At 66.5% G+C, this 15,536-nt stretch overlaps 3 protein-coding genes across 4 annotated transcripts in view; 1 reads left to right on the top strand and 2 right to left on the bottom strand.

The window, feature by feature from the left end:
- Window positions 1–241: 241 nt before the first annotated feature.
- Window positions 242–3,309, bottom strand: EBI3 (Epstein-Barr virus induced 3). Of its 2 annotated transcripts, none has more exons than XM_017838764.1 (7): window positions 2,694–2,808; window positions 2,501–2,619; window positions 1,923–2,138; window positions 1,708–1,825; window positions 1,459–1,619; window positions 699–862; window positions 242–600 (listed from the first exon to the last, which is right to left on the bottom strand). In XM_017838764.1, the coding sequence occupies exons 2-7, from the start codon at window positions 2,586–2,588 to the stop codon at window positions 448–450; spliced, it is 900 nt and encodes a 299-aa protein (XP_017694253.1). In that variant the 5' UTR covers window positions 2,589–2,619; window positions 2,694–2,808; the 3' UTR covers window positions 242–447. The 2 variants fall into 2 exon arrangements, with proteins under 2 accessions (XP_017694253.1, XP_017694252.1); XM_017838763.1 differs by lacking the exon at window positions 2,694–2,808 and adding an exon at window positions 3,259–3,309 and having other exon boundaries at window positions 243–600.
- Window positions 3,310–3,650: 341 nt separating this feature from the next.
- Window positions 3,651–11,567, bottom strand: ANKRD24 (ankyrin repeat domain 24). Its single transcript, XM_017838762.1, has 19 exons — window positions 11,432–11,567; window positions 10,231–10,361; window positions 10,056–10,144; window positions 9,747–9,811; window positions 8,938–8,995; window positions 8,763–8,833; window positions 8,535–8,641; window positions 8,262–8,449; window positions 7,724–7,752; window positions 7,523–7,615; window positions 7,178–7,282; window positions 6,946–6,990; window positions 6,747–6,845; window positions 6,596–6,668; window positions 6,368–6,489; window positions 5,160–6,287; window positions 4,280–4,417; window positions 4,119–4,184; window positions 3,651–3,876 (listed from the first exon to the last, which is right to left on the bottom strand). The coding sequence occupies exons 1-19, from the start codon at window positions 11,498–11,500 to the stop codon at window positions 3,799–3,801; spliced, it is 2,754 nt and encodes a 917-aa protein (XP_017694251.1). The 5' UTR covers window positions 11,501–11,567; the 3' UTR covers window positions 3,651–3,798.
- Window positions 11,568–14,961: 3,394 nt separating this feature from the next.
- SIRT6 (sirtuin 6) overlaps window positions 14,962–15,536 on the top strand; it is a 9,339-nt gene continuing 8,764 nt past the window's right edge. The window contains exon 1 of the mRNA XM_017838760.1: window positions 14,962–15,055. Coding sequence (XP_017694249.1) covers window positions 14,990–15,055 — 66 coding nt within the window. The 5' untranslated portion in view covers window positions 14,962–14,989. The remainder of the gene's footprint in view (window positions 15,056–15,536) is intronic.

The raw sequence follows: 15,536 nt of genomic DNA on the forward strand, positions 1-15,536 counted from the left end.
GGCAGAAAAGGGAACCTCAAAGGGCAGAAGAGGGAACGTCAAAGGGCAGAAAACAGATCGACCCCAGGGGCAGCAAAGGGACCGTCCTGGGGCAGCAAAGGGACCGTTCCGGCGGAGTGAAGGGGCAGTCCCCGAGGGCAGAATAGGGACTGTCCTGAGGCAGGAAAGGGACCATCCTGAGGCAGTAAAAAGGGACCGTCCTGAGGCACCGAAGGGGTCGTCCAGGTGCAGAAAAGGGACTATCCTCGGGCAGAAAAGGGACCTTCCTCAGTGGCAGAAAAGGGACTGTCCTGGGGCAGCGAAGGGACCACCCCCAGGGGCAGCTCAGCCATCACAGACATCCCACACAATCAGAACAGGGGCAGAGCCTGCAGCCGGTTTATTGCCCGTTCCTGGCTGTACTGGGGTCCCTCGGTGGGACAGGGGACAGTGGCCCTGCCCTGCCCATCACGGCCCCTCCCAGGGTGTCCCCGAGGCCAGCGGGCTCCAGGCGCTGGACTCCCCGAAATCCGCCACCTCCTTGGCAGCCACCTGGATGTGGTGGAGGGTCCCGGGTTCCACGTCGGTCAGGATGTGGGATGTCAGCTCGAATGGCCCGATCTGGGGACAGCAGGGTTAGGGACACCCGGGGACACGGCCCTGTGTGTGTGCAGGGCAGCCTCAGTTTGCCCCGGGTGGGAGCAGGGGGGTGGCAGTACCGTGGTGGGGACAGAATCATTGTCCCGGGCGTGGCGGAGGTGATACTTCAGCGGGAAGTACTCTGGGAAGGGCCAGGATGCCGGAGGGCTCCACTCCAGCAGCAGCTTTGTGGTCTCTCCAGGGATGGGGGAGACCCTCAGGTCCTCAGGGGGGTCCGGCTTTACTGAGGAACAGGGAGATAAGGAATCAGGGAATCCCAGAATGGTTTGGGTTGGAAGGGACCTTAAAGCCCATCCAGTTCCACCCCTGCCATGGGCAGGGACACCTTCCACTATCCCAAGTTGCTCCAGCCTGGCCTTGAACACTTCCAGGGATGGGGCAGCCACAGCTTCTCTGCCCAACCTGTGCCAGGACCTCCCCACCCACAGGGAGGAATTCCTTCCCAATATCCCATCTCAATCTCTCCTCGTGTGGATTAAAACCATTCCCCATGTCCTACCACCATCTGCCTGTGTAAAAAGCCTTTTTTTCTTATTTTTTAAATGAAGGGGAAGGTGATGCCTGGGGGATTCAGGGACACTCAGGGGGATCCAGGGACACCCAGGGACACCATGTGTCCCCTCCCTGTGAGCTGAGCTGTGCAATGCAGGCTGCAGAGACAACCTGAGACCCCCAAATCATCACACTGATGATCCCACATCCCGAGGAAAGGAGAAACCAGAGGGGAAAGACCCAAAACTATCCGGATCAGACCCAGGGGGGTGAGGTGTGACGGGTGTGGAGGGGACTCCAGTGTCCCCCCATGCCAGCTGCACTCACTGATGTTCTCCAGGAGGAAGGGCAGGATTCCAGAGGCAGTGCCCAGGGGGTTCACAGCCGTCACGTTCACCACGTAGGGGGTGAGGGAAAACACCTGCAGGTCCCCAAAGGAGCAGCTCCGTGGCCCCGTGCGCTCGCACTCGCCCGTGTCTGTGCCGTGCCTGGGGGGCACAGGGGGCAGCTGGGTGAAGGGGGGGTGACACAGACACAGGGGGGGCTCAGCTGGGCTTTGGGGACCCCCCCACTGACCTGTACGTGGCCACAAAGTCAGTGTCCAGCAGCGGGTCGGGGGTCAGAGCCCAGGAGCAGTTCACAGCCTGCGGGTAACTAGTGGCCCAGCACTCGATGGCAGGTGGAGAGGGGGGGTCTGGGGAAGGGGACAGGGGTCACCCCACTGCCAGTGTCCCCAGGGGACCCCCCCAGCAGCACTGGGGGCCACGGCAGGGCTGGGGAGGGTCACTCACAGCCCAGGCGCAGGCAGATGGTGGCCCAGGTCTCGCCGGTGCCAGGGTGGTGGCAGCTGTAGTTGCCCTCGTGGGCCAGGCTGGCGTTGGGCAGGGCCAGCCCCGGGGCAGGGGACGTGCCCAGGACGGTGCCCCCCCGGCGCCACTCGGCCGGACCCCCCGGGCACTGCAGCAGCACCTCGGTGCCCAGGGGGCTGTGCTGGGGGGCACAGCGGGCTGGGGGGGACACAGGAGGGGGCCCAGAGAGGGGTCAGGGGGACATGCCATGGTGGGGGTGACACTGGGGCAGGAAGGGTCTGTGCCCCCTGGGCCCCCCAGTGCCCCCAGCCCCCCGGCTCTGCCCTTGATGCCCTCATGTCCCCAGGCCCCCACTGTCCCTGTTCCTCCACCACCAGTCCCTCCACGCCCCTGTTTCTGTCCCCCCATGTCCCCTGTTTCCCTCCATACTCCCTCCCACTCCCCCAGTCCCTCCATCCCAGTCTCCCATTTTTCCCAACCTCCATCCCACTCCCCCAGTCCCTCCATCCCAGTCCCCTGTTCTTCCCAACCTCCATCCCAGTCCCCCCAGTCCCCCATACCTCTGTCCCCATTGTCCCTGTCCCCAGTGCCGTTGTAGGGGATGGTGCAGGCAGGTGCCACAAAAGCCACCACCCAAAGCCACTTCATGTCAGGAGGCTCAGAGGAGCTGCCCAGTGACCTGTGGGGACAGGCAGGACAATCAAACCCCAGGGCAGGGGACAGCAGGGACACCACAGGACCGGGGGACATCACCTTGAAGCTGGGGGGGTTCAAACCCCTCTCTGGGCCACCCCACAGTGCTGTGCCTCAGTGTCCCCTCTGGCTGTGCCAGACACCCCAGGGACAGGGATGGATTCTGGCTGTGGTGACCAGATCCTGCTGCCAGGGAGGAGAGGGAATGAAAACTCCTGCTGTTCCCACAGTTTCCTACCGGACCCTGCAGCCACCCCTGCAGTCCCATGCCCGGAACTGAGGTTTAGGATCACTCCAGGCCTGGACCTGCACCCTGGGATGGCCCCCACCCCCATGGACATCCAGGGTGGGACCATCCCTCAGAGAGACCCCCAAAGCCCAACCCAGGGGCCCAGCTGAGCTTCCTGCTGTCCCCAAGCCCAGCCCCACAGGGACAGATCCTGCCCTTGTCACCTCCCACCGTGTCCCTGGGCTGGCTCAACCCCAGGAGGGACATCCCTCACTTTCCTTGGATTTGGGGCTCCTGCAGTGCCCTAAACCAGGTGCTGTGGGGTCACCCCAGACCCTCAACACCCCTCCCTCTGCCCCCAGCCCCATGGGGAGCCCAGTCCCCCAAAATCCTCACCACAGCAGAGCCAGGCCTCTGGGACTGGAGTGTCCCCAGCGGAGCGGGAAGCCACGGCCTCATCCCACTTCCTCGGGCAGGAAACGCCGTCCCCCGTGGGGACCAACACACTTCCCAGTGTTGTTCCACTGGGATCCCCACGCTCGGGGCCCCAGGCTCACGGGAAAGGGATTCCAGCCCTGGCCAAGAGGGTTCCCACCTTCCCACACTGCCACCGAGCCCCCTTCCTTCATGGTCACCCTCTGAGGACAGCGGGGCTGGAGATGGTGGCAATGATCCCCTGCTGTCCCCCCCAGCTCCCCACACAGCCCCCCGTGCCCACCCTGGTGCCCCCAGAGAGGAGCCAAAATTGGTGTGGCTATAAATACTTTATTGCTGCTGTGCTGGGTCGGGGGGCAGCGGGGCCCGGGGGGGTGCGGGGGGTGGGTGCCAGTGACAGGGCAAGCAAAGGGGCACAGAGGGTGCTGTGACAGACCCGTCCCCACCCTGTGTCACTGGCAGTGCCACCGCCCCCCATGGCACTGCCGTGCTGGCAGGGGCTCATCTGCTCTGCTCCTGCAGCCGCTGCATCCTCAGGATCTGGCACAGGAGCCTCTGCACGTCCTCGTCCATGTGGCCCTGGCGTGGAGGGGACATCGATGGGGACATCGAGGGGGGACATCAGGGGGTCTCTGTGTGTGTCCCAAGCGCCCCTGGGCTGGCACCAGTCCCTCAGTCCCCCACACCTCTGCCCCCAGGTGCCCGCCAACCTCCATCCCAGCCCCGTGTTTGCCTGCTGTGGGCACCAAGGCGTGGCTGGCGGGTGGCCCAGCCCCCCCAGCGGTGCCCCCCGCTGTCCCCCAGCCCTGTCCCCGTCTCACCTGCACTGCATAGAGCAGGTGGCTCCGGTACAGCGTCACCACCTTGCTGTGCCGCACCTCTGTCTCCTGCAGGACAGGGAGGGGGGTTTGGCCACGGGGCTGGGGGCTCGTGGGAGCCCAGAACCCACCAGGTGACGGCCACCAAACCCCCCAGGGCCCACCTCCAGCTTCTCCTCCAGCGCTCGGATCCTGTCCTGGAGCGCTGCGGTGTTGGGGGGGGACTGGGGAGGCTCCCCTGGCTTGGGGAGGGCGTTCAGGGCTTCCTTCAGCCTGAAAACCTCCTTGGAGAGCTCCGTGATCTGCAGAGTGCACAGAGATCAGGGGGACCCCGCACCCCAACCCTGCCGGAGTGCAGCCCTGGGTGGGCCCCGTGCCTGGGAAGGGGAAGGGAAAACCAGGGAAGAGCCAGGAGAGCAGAGGAAATTCTCCTCTGGGAGGGTAGGGAGGCCCTGGCACAGGTTGGGCAGAGAAGCTGTGGCTGCCCCACCCCTGGAAGTGTACAAGGCTGGGTTGGAGCACCCTGGGATAGTAGAAAGTGTCCCTGCCCGTGGCAGGGGGTGGCACTGGATGATTTTTAGGATCCCGCTCAATCCAAACCATTCTGTAACTCCACGTGTGCAGCTCCCAGAGGCAGAGCTGCCTCCAGGGGGGGATTTCCTGGGATTAAAAGCCCCGGAGTCCTTCTCCCAGCACCACCTTTGCCTGTTTGAACTGAACAGCCCTGGGAAAAGGAATAGGGAATAAGGACAGACCCCTGTGGTGCTCCTGCTCTGGTTTAGCCCAGCTCTGCCACCCAAACGAAGCCTGTGCTTGAGCAAGCGCTGCTGAACTGGGGCCAAACTGGGGGAAATCAAGTCAGTCCTGTCTCATCCCCCCTGGAGGAGGTTCCCAGGAGTTGTGGGGTTTGGAGGAGCACAGGGAGAGCGTGGCTGTTTCCCTCTGGCTTCTGCACCGAGCTCGAGGGGACTTCTCAGACCAAACGAGTTTCAGAGGGCTGGGAATGTCAGACCCCCAGTCCCCCCAAACCTCTGCCCCGTGTACCTTCCTGTCCCTCTCCCTGACCAGCCGAGCCGCGTCCTCGGCGTGGCCGTGGAGCTCCCGCAGCCGCCGCGCCTCGGCCCGCGCCTCCTCCAGCTGCTTCTGCGCCGCCGCCAGCCCGTCCTCGGCCGCCTGGCGCTCGCTCTTCATGAACAGCGCCTGCCGCTGCACCCTGAACACCTCCTCGCACGTCCTCTCGTGCCGCCGGCCCAGCTCCTCCAGCCGCCGGCCCAGCGCCGCCGCCTCCTCCCGCAGCGCCGCCGCCGCCGCCTCGTGCTCGGCGCGCGGCACGGCCGCCGCCAGCTCGGCCTCCAGCCGGGAGGCCTCGCGCCCCTTGGCCTCGGCCGCCGCCTCCAGCTGCGCCAGCCGCTCCCGCAGCGCCCGCGCCTGCTCCTCCAGCGCGGCCGTGGCGCGGGCGTGCTCGTCCCGCGGCACCCAGCCCTCGGCCCGCGCCTGCCGCAGCCGCGCCAGGGCCTCCTCGTGCTCCTGCCGCCCCACGGGCCGCGCCGCCAGCTGCTCCCGCAGGCCGCCCAGCTCGGCCTCCCGCCGCGCCAGGGCCTCCCGCAGCTCCGCCAGCTCCGCCGGCTCCTCGCGCGCTCCCGGCTCCGGCTCGCGCCGCGCCTCGGCCTCCAGCTCCCGCCGCAGCGCCTCGGCCTCGGCCTCCGCCCGCCCGCAGCGCTCCAGCAGCGCTTCCTTCTCCCTCGACGCCTCCTCCGCGGAGGCTCCCGGTGAGGCCGCGGCCTCTGCGGCCTCCAGCCGGGCCTGCAGATCCTTCAGCTGCTGCTCCCGCTCGTCCAGAGCTTTCCGTGCCTGCTGCAGGGCCGCCCGTGCCTCCGCCAGCTCCGCGCCCGAGGAGGAGGAGGAGGAGGAGGAGGGCGGTGGTTGTGGCACCTGCAGCTCACCCAGCACTGCCTTGCACTCGCCCCACGTCCAGGCAGGCTCCTCGGCGAGCCCCTGAGCCGCACTTCCCTCTGGGAATCCCTCCGGGATTTGCTCCGGGGCTCTCTCGCCCCTCGCGCCCTGTGCCCGCAGCTGCTCCAGCTCCTGCTGCAGGGCCCGGTAGAGGCTGGCGGGCACCACGTCCCCCGGGGTGGTCACGCTGCTCTCGTCCCGCTCGTAGTTCTCCAGCACCTGCCGAGGACACCGTGAGGCCCCCGCGGGACAGGGGGCGGAAGAGGGAGGGACGGACGGACGGACAGACGGGGACGTGCCTGTATTTTGTCCCTCAGCTCCTTGTTCTGCACGGTGAGGGACTGCACCTGCCCCTGCAGCGTGGCCAGCAGCTCCTCGGCCGAGGGGCTCAGCGTCTTCTTGGAGAGCAGCAGCTCCGCTCCTGCGGGGCACAGGGACTCCGCTCGGTGCCCACCCGTGCCCACCCACACCCCCACTCCCCAGTGCCACCCCCCCGAGGTGGCCTCGGGAGGCCTTCAGGGCCCTACCTGGGAACTCAAGCGGGTCTCCCTCCTCGTCCTGCAGCGTCTCGATGTCGTAGCTCGTGTTCTCCTTCTCGTTCTGGGGACGCAGGGTGGTGGTGACCCTAACTGACACCCCTCCCTGCCCCTGGCACTGCCAGCTGCTGCCCACACCCACCTCCAGCGAGGACAAGCGGCTCCGCAGAGCCTCCACCTCCTTGCCCAGCCGCTCCTTCTCCCCATCCCGGGCCGCCAGCTGCTGCTCCAGCTCCTGGATCTGAGGGCAGGATGCAGGAATTGGGTCCTCTTGGCTCCCATTGGTGTCCCGATGGCATTCCCAGCACCAGGAGCACCCCGAGCTCCTCCCTGGCCTTTACCTGCTTCTCCATGGAGCGCAGGGAGCCCTCGTCCAGCTCTGCCCTCTAGCAGGACCCAGAGAGAAAACAGGGAGGGATGAATGCTGTCCCCATCCCTGCTGTCCCCATCCCTGCTGTCCCCATCCCTGTTGTCCCCATCCCCACTGTCCCCATCCCCACTGTCCCCATCCCCGCTGTCCCCTCCGCTCCCCAGGGACACGGTGCCATCTCCCCAGGGCCCTGCAGCTGGTACCTCCCGGCGCTGCTTCTCCTGCTGCTCCAAGCCGCGGATCTTCTGCAGGAACTGGGCCCGTTCCTGCCGCAGCCTCACGATCTCCTCGTAGGCATCCCGGTCCTCCTGCAGGTAATCACAGAATCGTGGAATCCCCCGAGCTGGAAGGGACCCATGAGGATTGTCGGGTCCAACTCCTGGCACGGGACACCCCAAAAATCCCACCGTGTGCCTGAGGGCACCTTCTGACCCCAGGGAGAGAAGGAGAGGCTCTGGCAGGGTGGGGACCCCCCCGAGGCCAGCACAGGGGTGTGCCCTGCAAGCGAGCCGGGTGAGGACCTGGAGCTAAGGGGGACCCCCTCTCACCTGGCTGAGGGTGCCCAGGGGAGGCAGAGGGGCCTTCCTCTTCCTCGGGGTGCTGCTCTTCTCCCTGACGGATGACTGGCTGGGGGAAGAGGTCTGTGGAGACACCGGGGCACAGGGGACATCACACCCACGGTGACCTCCGTCCTCCCTGACCCAGTGCCACCTCAGAGAGCCCCGGGGGACCCCCTGGCAGACCCTCACCTGGGATGTCTGCTCAGTTGACTCCTCTTCTGAGGGGCAGAGCGGGAGGGAAGAGAAACAGGAGGGAAGTTTGTAGGGGACCAGAGCCCGTGGGGGTGTGAGGACACTCGGGGACACACACACGTGAGTGCACAGCGTTCAAGGGGACACAGACAGACAAATACAGGGATGCACACGGGGCTGAAGGACAGGGATGCAGTGCAGACACAGGGAGACACGTGCACACACAGACACGTGTGAAAACACCCGTGCACTGAGACCCCCTCAACATGCAAACACGCGTGAACACGCGTGTGCAAGCACGTGCAGACATCGAGGCTCAGCACCACCTCAGCTGGTGACAGCACAGCCAAAGGCAGCCCTGGTACCCAAGAGAAGGGGCCATGTGCCCCCCAGCCTCACCCAGCCTCCTCCATCCCCGCCCCAAAGCGCCCTGACGGTGCCAATCCCCCCGCGGGTCCATTCCCTGCGGGGTGACGACCCCCTCACACTCCATCCCCGGGGCACAGGGAGCACCAGGGTGCCACGGCTGCCTCACCACTGGCCCAGGAGCGGCGCTGAGCAGCCTCCTGCAGGAAATGCTGGATGAGGGCATTGCCCGTGGCCAGGCTGTAGTGAGCGGCGTCGTGGCCCGTGGCATCGACCACGGCCACGCGGGCGCCGGCGTTGACCAGCACCTCCACCGTCTCCACGCTGCCGCTCTCACAGGCCAGCATCAGGGCTGTCCTGGGCACGGGGGGGACAGCAGAGGTGAGGGGAGCATCCCCTTGGTCTCCACGTGCCCTCCCGGTGCCCGCCGGCGCGGCCCCACCTGCCCTGCAGGTCCCGGCTGTTGACGGCGGCGCCGCGGTGCAGCAGGTACCGGCACAGCTCCGAGTGGCACATCTTGGCAGCCAGGATCAGCGGGGTGGAGCCGTCCTGGGCAGGGCAGGGGGGGTGAGGAGGAGCAGACAAGGCACCACCTGATATCCCCCCCCCGATTTCCACACCCCGCAGGCACAGCCTGGCACGAGGAGCACGAGGAGCAGCAGGACCTCACCTTGTCCTTGATGTTCAAGGGGGCCTTGAAGTCACAGAGGATCTCGGAGCACGAGATGCAGCCGCTGACGGCTGTGGAAGGGACAGAGCTGAGCGCTCCCTCCCCGGGGACAGGGCAGGGTGGCACTGTCCCCACTGTCCCCACTGTCCCCACTGTCCCCACTGTCCCCACTCACCTGCCAGGTGCAGCGCGGTCCGGCCGCTGCCATCGGCCACGTCCACGGGGCAGGAGGCCTGAGGGACAGAGCCTGGGTTACAGGACGGGGACAGACAGACAGACAGACAGACAGACAGACAGACAGACCGCTCGAGGGGATGTGGTTCTGTGTCACGGGGGAGAGCAGGGCACGGACTGACAGATTGCTTGAGTGGGCATGGCTGCATGGCATGGTGGATGGCAAGGGACAGACAGACAGACAGACAGACAGGGGTTCCATGGTGTGGTGGAACACAGAGGACAGACAGACAGCCAAGTGAAGGACAGGGGACAGCCAGCCAGCCTGTGGCTCTGTGGGGACAGGGGACAGACAGACAGCCTGTGGTTGGTTCTGTGGTGTGGTGGAGGACAGGGGACAGCCAGCCAGCTGTGGCTCCATGATGTGATGAAGGACAGAGGACAGACAGACAGCCTGTGGCTCCATGGGGGGACAGGGGACAGACAGACAGCCTGGTGAAGGACAGGGGACAGCCAGCCAGCTGTGGCTCCATGATGTGATGAAGGACAGGGGACAGACAGACAGCCTGTGGTTGGTTCTGTGGCATGTGGAGGACAGGGGACAGCCAGCCAGCTGTGGCTCTGTGGCATCGTGGAAGGCCAGGCAGGTGCCAGGCAGCACCACACAGAGCCAGGAATCACCATGCCAGATCAGGGCACTGGTGAGGGAAGGAGGTTCAAGGACAGGGAGGACACTCTGCTGGCACAGCACCCTCCTCGGCCTCCTTCTCCTCCCCTCCCTCCCTCCCTCCCTCTCCACCCGCCCCGTACCTGCAGCAGTTTGCTGACACACTGAGGGTGCCCGTGCTTGGAGGCCAAGTGCAGGGCAGTGGAACCTGGGGAGGGACAGACAGACAGACGGGTCAGAGCACGGACAGCAGGTCTGTGGCACAGGGGACAGCCTGGGGGACACACAGAGGGATGGGCACACGGGCTGGGCACACAGGGACATCCTCAGGAGCCTCATTGCTCAGTGTTTGAGCTCCTGGCGTGGCCGTCACCTCTGTCCCCTGGGGACAACCAGGTGGCCCCGGGCGGCCCGTGGCAGTAGCCAGGGGCACGTGGTGGCCCTGCCCTCACCCGAGCTGTCCTTGGTCATGGCATCCACGCCGTGGGCCAGCATGGCTTCCAGGCAGTCCACGTTCCCCCGGGTGGCAGCCAGGTGGAACCTGCAGCGAGACCGGGGGGCTGTGGCACCGTGGCACTCGTGTCCCTCGTCCCCGGCCCTGTCCCCGGGGCGTGGGGTGGCACTCACGCGGATTTGCCCTCCGAGTCCAGCTTGGTGGGCACCAGGCCCTTGCGGAGCAGGAGCGACGTCACCCGCCCGGCATCGTTGTAGTCCACGGCCTGCAGGAGCTTCTCGTCGTTCTTGGTCCAGTCCTGGCTCTGCAACATAGCCCAGAGGAGCTCTGTGACACTGGGTGACACTGGGTGACACTGGGTGGGTGACACTGTGACATTGTGTGACACTGTGTGACACTGGGTGTGTGACACTGGGTGTGTGACACCGTGTGTGTGACACTGTGTGTGACACTGTGCTGTCCCCAGGGCTGGGCTGGGGGCTGTCTTTGTCCCCGTCCCTGCTGTCCTGCACCCAGCCCTGCCCCTTGGGGTGGCCATCTCTGTGCCAGCCCCTCTGCTGGGAGCTGTGCTGTCCCACTCCCAGTACGGAGGGTTCAGCTGGGACTGGGATGAGGGTCCCCTCCAGCCCCTCCCAGTTTGCAGCTCACAGACCAGGGCATTTACAGACCCAGTGGGACCGGCTGGGATTTGGGAACGAGCCCGGCTGCCCCTGCCACCCCAATAAACACAGCCAGCACCCAAGGGAGCCCCACCCTGCCCCGTTCTCCCCACTGATCCCAATCCCAGCCCTGAGGAGGAAAGCACCAAGCCGGGGCAGCTCCCCTGGGATGCTCCAGCCTCGCTGGGATAACGGGGCACGACACTGTCCCCGTGCACAGCAGAGGGGCTGGAAGGGACCTCGCTTTCCCAGTGCTCCCGTTCATCCCTATCCCGAGGGACTGACCCGCAGCGGGACAGCACCAGGACAAGGACTGCAAGTCCTGGGTTCACCCCGTGGCCGGTGACGACAAAGCCGAGCCGGCTGCGGCCGCGGCGGCAGGAAATGGATGTCACCTTTCGGGAGCTGCTGGCACCGTGCCCCGAGCCAGCCCGGGGGCACCGTGCCCGCCGGGAACCCCTCGGAGCCCCTCCAGCCCGGCGGGGCAGGGAACACACCAGTCTCCCGGGGTTACTGGGCAAACTGGGAGGGTGGTGCCCGCGCCCCCCGCCCCCTCGCGGGGCAAGGACAAAGCAGGTCGGGGAGGGCGCAGGGGGAGCCCCGGGGTGGGGCCGGGGATGGGGGCGCGGGGGGCGCGGGCGGGGCGGGGGGGACACGGCTGAGCCCGCAGGACGCGACCGGAGGGGTCCCGAGGGGGGTCCCGAGGGGGACGTACCGCGAAGGAGGCGGCGGCACAGAGGCAGATCTGCTTCATGGTGCTGAGGAGGAGGCGGCGGGCAGCCATAAACCCCGCGCCCCCCGCCTGGGCCAGCCCGCCCACCCCAGAGCCCGGCTCGGAGCAGCATCGCCGCCCGGGCGGGGCAGGGGCTGCCGCAGTGGGAAGCGGGACCCGCCTCCCTCCATCCCTCCGTCCCTCCCTCCTCCTCCCCTCCCTCCCTCCCTCCTCAGCATCCCCGCATCCCGCCACGGAGCATCCCCCAGTTAGGGACCAGCACCCAGACTGGTCCCAGTTCCAGTGGGAGGAGTTGGGGAGTGGGCGCAGCTTTCCCACCCCAAGCTCAAGCGAGGCGTCAAACCACCCCCAAAGCAGGGCTGAGCATCCTCCTGCCCCCCAGATCCTGCCCCCCGAGGAGGGGGACGTGGGACCCCCTGCCCCGCCCTGGGGGCACGGACTGACCTCCCGCCGCAGCCCGGCGGCCAAGGGGGGGTAGGACCCCCCGCCTGCATCTCAAGGGCCCCCCGAACTCCCCCCCAAAGTGCAGAGGGTCCCCAGACACTGCCCTGGCAGAGCCCCGGGAGCAGCAGGACAGCGGGAGCCTCCCAGGGGATTGTCCAGGGCGGAGCGGGGGAACTGAGGCACGGAGCACCCCTGAGGTGGGAGCCCCCCGGACTCCACGTGGGGGGCTCCAACCTGTGTCCCCGTGTCCCCAGCCGTGTCCCCCGGGTGCCTGTCACCCGCCCTGTCACCCTGTGCCCCCGGGGCAGAGCCCTCGGCCGTGCCAGGCGGTTCCTGAATAATTGAGGAGCATCGACTCGCTGCTTCCGCGGGCTGTGGCAGCTGGAAAGCTGGCAATTGTCACCAGGGAGGGGACAGGGAGGGGACCTGGGACCTGCTTCCCTCTCCTTTGTTCTGCCCCACTCCCAAGGATGGCTCTGGGAGCACTCGGGGGTGCACTGGGGGCTCGATGCCACCAGCCAGGGTGGCAGTGCCAACCTGCTTGGGGCTGCTGTCCCCATGGGGAGCGGCCACCCCTTCCTTGTCCCAGGGGGTGTTCCCGGGTCCCTGTGACACTGGGGACATCCTGGGGGGAATCTCCATGTCTTCGAGTCCCTGTAAGACTTGGGACATTCTGGGGCAGGTCCCCATCCATATCCCAGGGCAGGTTCCCGTGTCTCTGTGGACATCCCAGGGCAGGTCCCTGTATCCCAGGGCAGGTCCCTGTATCCCTATGTCCTTATGGACATCCCAGGGCAAGTCCCTGTATCCCTATGTCCTTATGGACATCCCAGGGCAAGTCCCTGTATCCCTATGTCCTTATGGACATCCCAGGGCAAGTCCCTGTATCCCTATGTCCTTATGGACATCCCAGGGCAAGTCCCTGTATCCCTATGTCCTTATGGGCATCCCAGGGCAGGTCCCTGTATCCCTATGTCCTTATGGACATCCCAGGGCAAGTCCCTGTATCCCTATGTCCTTATGGACATCCCAGGGCAAGTCCCTGTATCCCTATGTCCTTATGGACATCCCAGGGCAGGTCCCTGTATCCCTATGTCCTTATGGACATCCCAGGGCAGGTCCCTGTATCCCTATGTCCTTATGGACATCCCAGGGCAGGTCCCTGTATCCCTATGTCCTTATGGACATCCCAGGGCAAGTCCCTGTATCCCTATGTCCTTATGGACATCCCAGGGCAAGTCCCTGTATCCCTATGTCCTTATGGGCATCCCAGGGCAGGTCTCCGTGTCCCTGTGAAACCTGGGACATCCTGAAGCAGATTCCCACGTCCCCAAGGACACACCAGGGCAGGTCCCCCTGTCCTCATGTCCCTGTGGATATGCCAGGACAGGTCCCCATATCCCTATGGATGTCCCAGGGCAGGTCCCCATGTCCTCAAGGACATCCCACAGCTGGTGCCCACATCCCTGTGGACATCCTGGGGCAGATCCCTGTATCCCTGTGTCCTCATGGACATCCCAGGGCAGGTCCCCATGTCCTCACGTCCCTGTGGATATGCCAGGGCAGATCCCTTTGTCCCTGTGGGCAACCCAGGGCGGGTCCCTATGTCCCCAAGAACATCCCAGGGCAGGTCCCTGTGTCCTCCTGTCCCTGTGGATATGCCAGGGCAGGTCCCCATGTCCTTAAGGACATCCCAGGGCAGGTCCCATGTCCTTAAGGACATCCCAGGGCAGGTCCCCATGTCCTCAAGGACATCCCAGGGCAGGTCCCCGTGTCCTCCTGTCCCTGTGGCTATGCCAGGGCAGGTCCCCATGTCCTTAAGGACATCCCACAGCAGGTCCCCAAGTCCCTGTGTGCATCCCAGAGGTGGTCCCCGTATCCCTGTATCCTCATGGGCGTGTCCCTGTGGACATCCCAGGAGAGGTCCCCGTGCCCCCAAGCCCCCAGGGATGGCACTCACGTCTCCCTTCTTGAACTTGGCCCTCAGGCTCTTCATGGTGGCTCCAGCCTCAGCCTCGTGGCACCTGGAGGGGGGATGGCCGTGCTGGAGGGTTTGTCCCCCCCCGGGGCCAGCTCAGCCCCCCCGTCCCGTCCCGCTGTTCCCAGCCCTGTCCCCGCGTCCCCGCAGCCGCAGCGGAGCCGGGAACAGGACCCGGGGAGTTGGGTTACGGCTGCGGCTGCGGTTACAGCCCGGGGGGGTCCGGCTGGGGAGGGGTCTGTCTGCCTGTCCGTGTGTCTGTGTGTCCCTGCAGGGACAGGGACAGGGGGCAGAGGGGACATGGGCTGGAGGGGGAGCTGGGGGGGCTCAGCTTGGGCTGCTCAGCCCTCTCGGGGGCTGGGGCTGCAGCTGGTGACGGGCACGGCTGGGTCCTGATGGTTGGCACCTCCTGAATTTCCTTGGCACCCCCTGAAATTCCATGGCACCCCCCTGTTCTTCCCTGATCCCCCCTGTCCTTGATGGTACCTCTGTCCTTCCCTGGCACTCGCTGCCCTGCCCTGGCACCCCCTGACCTTGGTGGCACCTCCTGGCCTGGCCTGACACCTCCTTCCCTTCCCTGGCATTCCCTGCCTCTCCCTGGCACCCCCTGCCCTTGCCAGCACCCCCTGCCTTCCCTGACACCCCCTGAACTTCCCTGACACCCCTTGAACTTCCCTGGCACCCCCTGTCCTTGCCAGCACCTCCTGCCCTCCCCTGGCACCCCCTGTCCCTCCCTGGCATCCACCATCCTTCCCTGGCACTCCCTGTCCTTGCCAGCACCTCCTGCTTCCCTCCTTCCTCCCTTGTCACCCCTCTCCTACCTTGCCCTTCATGGCACCCCTTTGCCCTCACTGGCACCCGTCAGCACCCCCTGCTCTCCCTGTCACCCCCTGCTATCCCTGTCACCTCCTGCCCATCCCTGTCACCCCCTTTCCCCGCTCCCCCATCCCAGCCCGGGTTGGGGGGGCACAGCCCAGGTTTGGGCAAGGTTTGGGCAAGGTTTGGGCAAGCGCTCGGCTTTGCCCGACACAAAGATGGCGGCGGCGGCACGGGGGGCGTGTCCTGCTCAGGCCCCGCCCCCTCGGCGCTCCGCTTCCGGCCGCGGTGCGGCCGCGCCGATGGCGGTGAATTACGCGGCCGGGCTGTCCCCGTACTCGGACAAGGGCAAGTGCGGCCTCCCCGAGGTGAGCAGCGCCCGCAGGGGGGACCCTCCGACCGTCAGGGGTGGTCTCGGCCCGCCCGCAGCGGAACCGCCGCCCGCCCGGGCCCCCCCCCGCCATCCACGGGCCCTGCCCCGGCCCGGCGCGTTCCCATGGCAACCGCGGCCGAGGCCCCCGCGGGGACACCCCTGGGGAGCCCAAACCCGGGAGGGACCGAGCGCTTTGTGTGTGCCCAGCCCTGCCCCGTGGAACACTCCTTGGCCCCCCTCCATGGCCCCTTCCAGGCCCCCCCCGGCCCATCCAACGGCTCCCTCCTTATCCCTCCAGCCCCACCCCGTGACCCCCTCCTTGGCCCCCCATATCTCTCCTTGGGCCCCCCTCCGTGGCCCTTTCCATGGCTCCCCCAGCCCCATCCAACTGCTCCCTCCGTATCCCCTCCAGATCCACCCCATGGATCCCTCCTTGCCCCCTCCAGATCCACCCCATGGCTCCCTCCTTGCCCCCC

Source organism: Lepidothrix coronata, unplaced genomic scaffold, assembly GCF_001604755.1.
Source record: "Lepidothrix coronata isolate B3197 unplaced genomic scaffold, Lepidothrix_coronata-1.0 Scaffold356, whole genome shotgun sequence".
Lineage (NCBI taxonomy): Eukaryota > Metazoa > Chordata > Aves > Passeriformes > Pipridae > Lepidothrix > Lepidothrix coronata.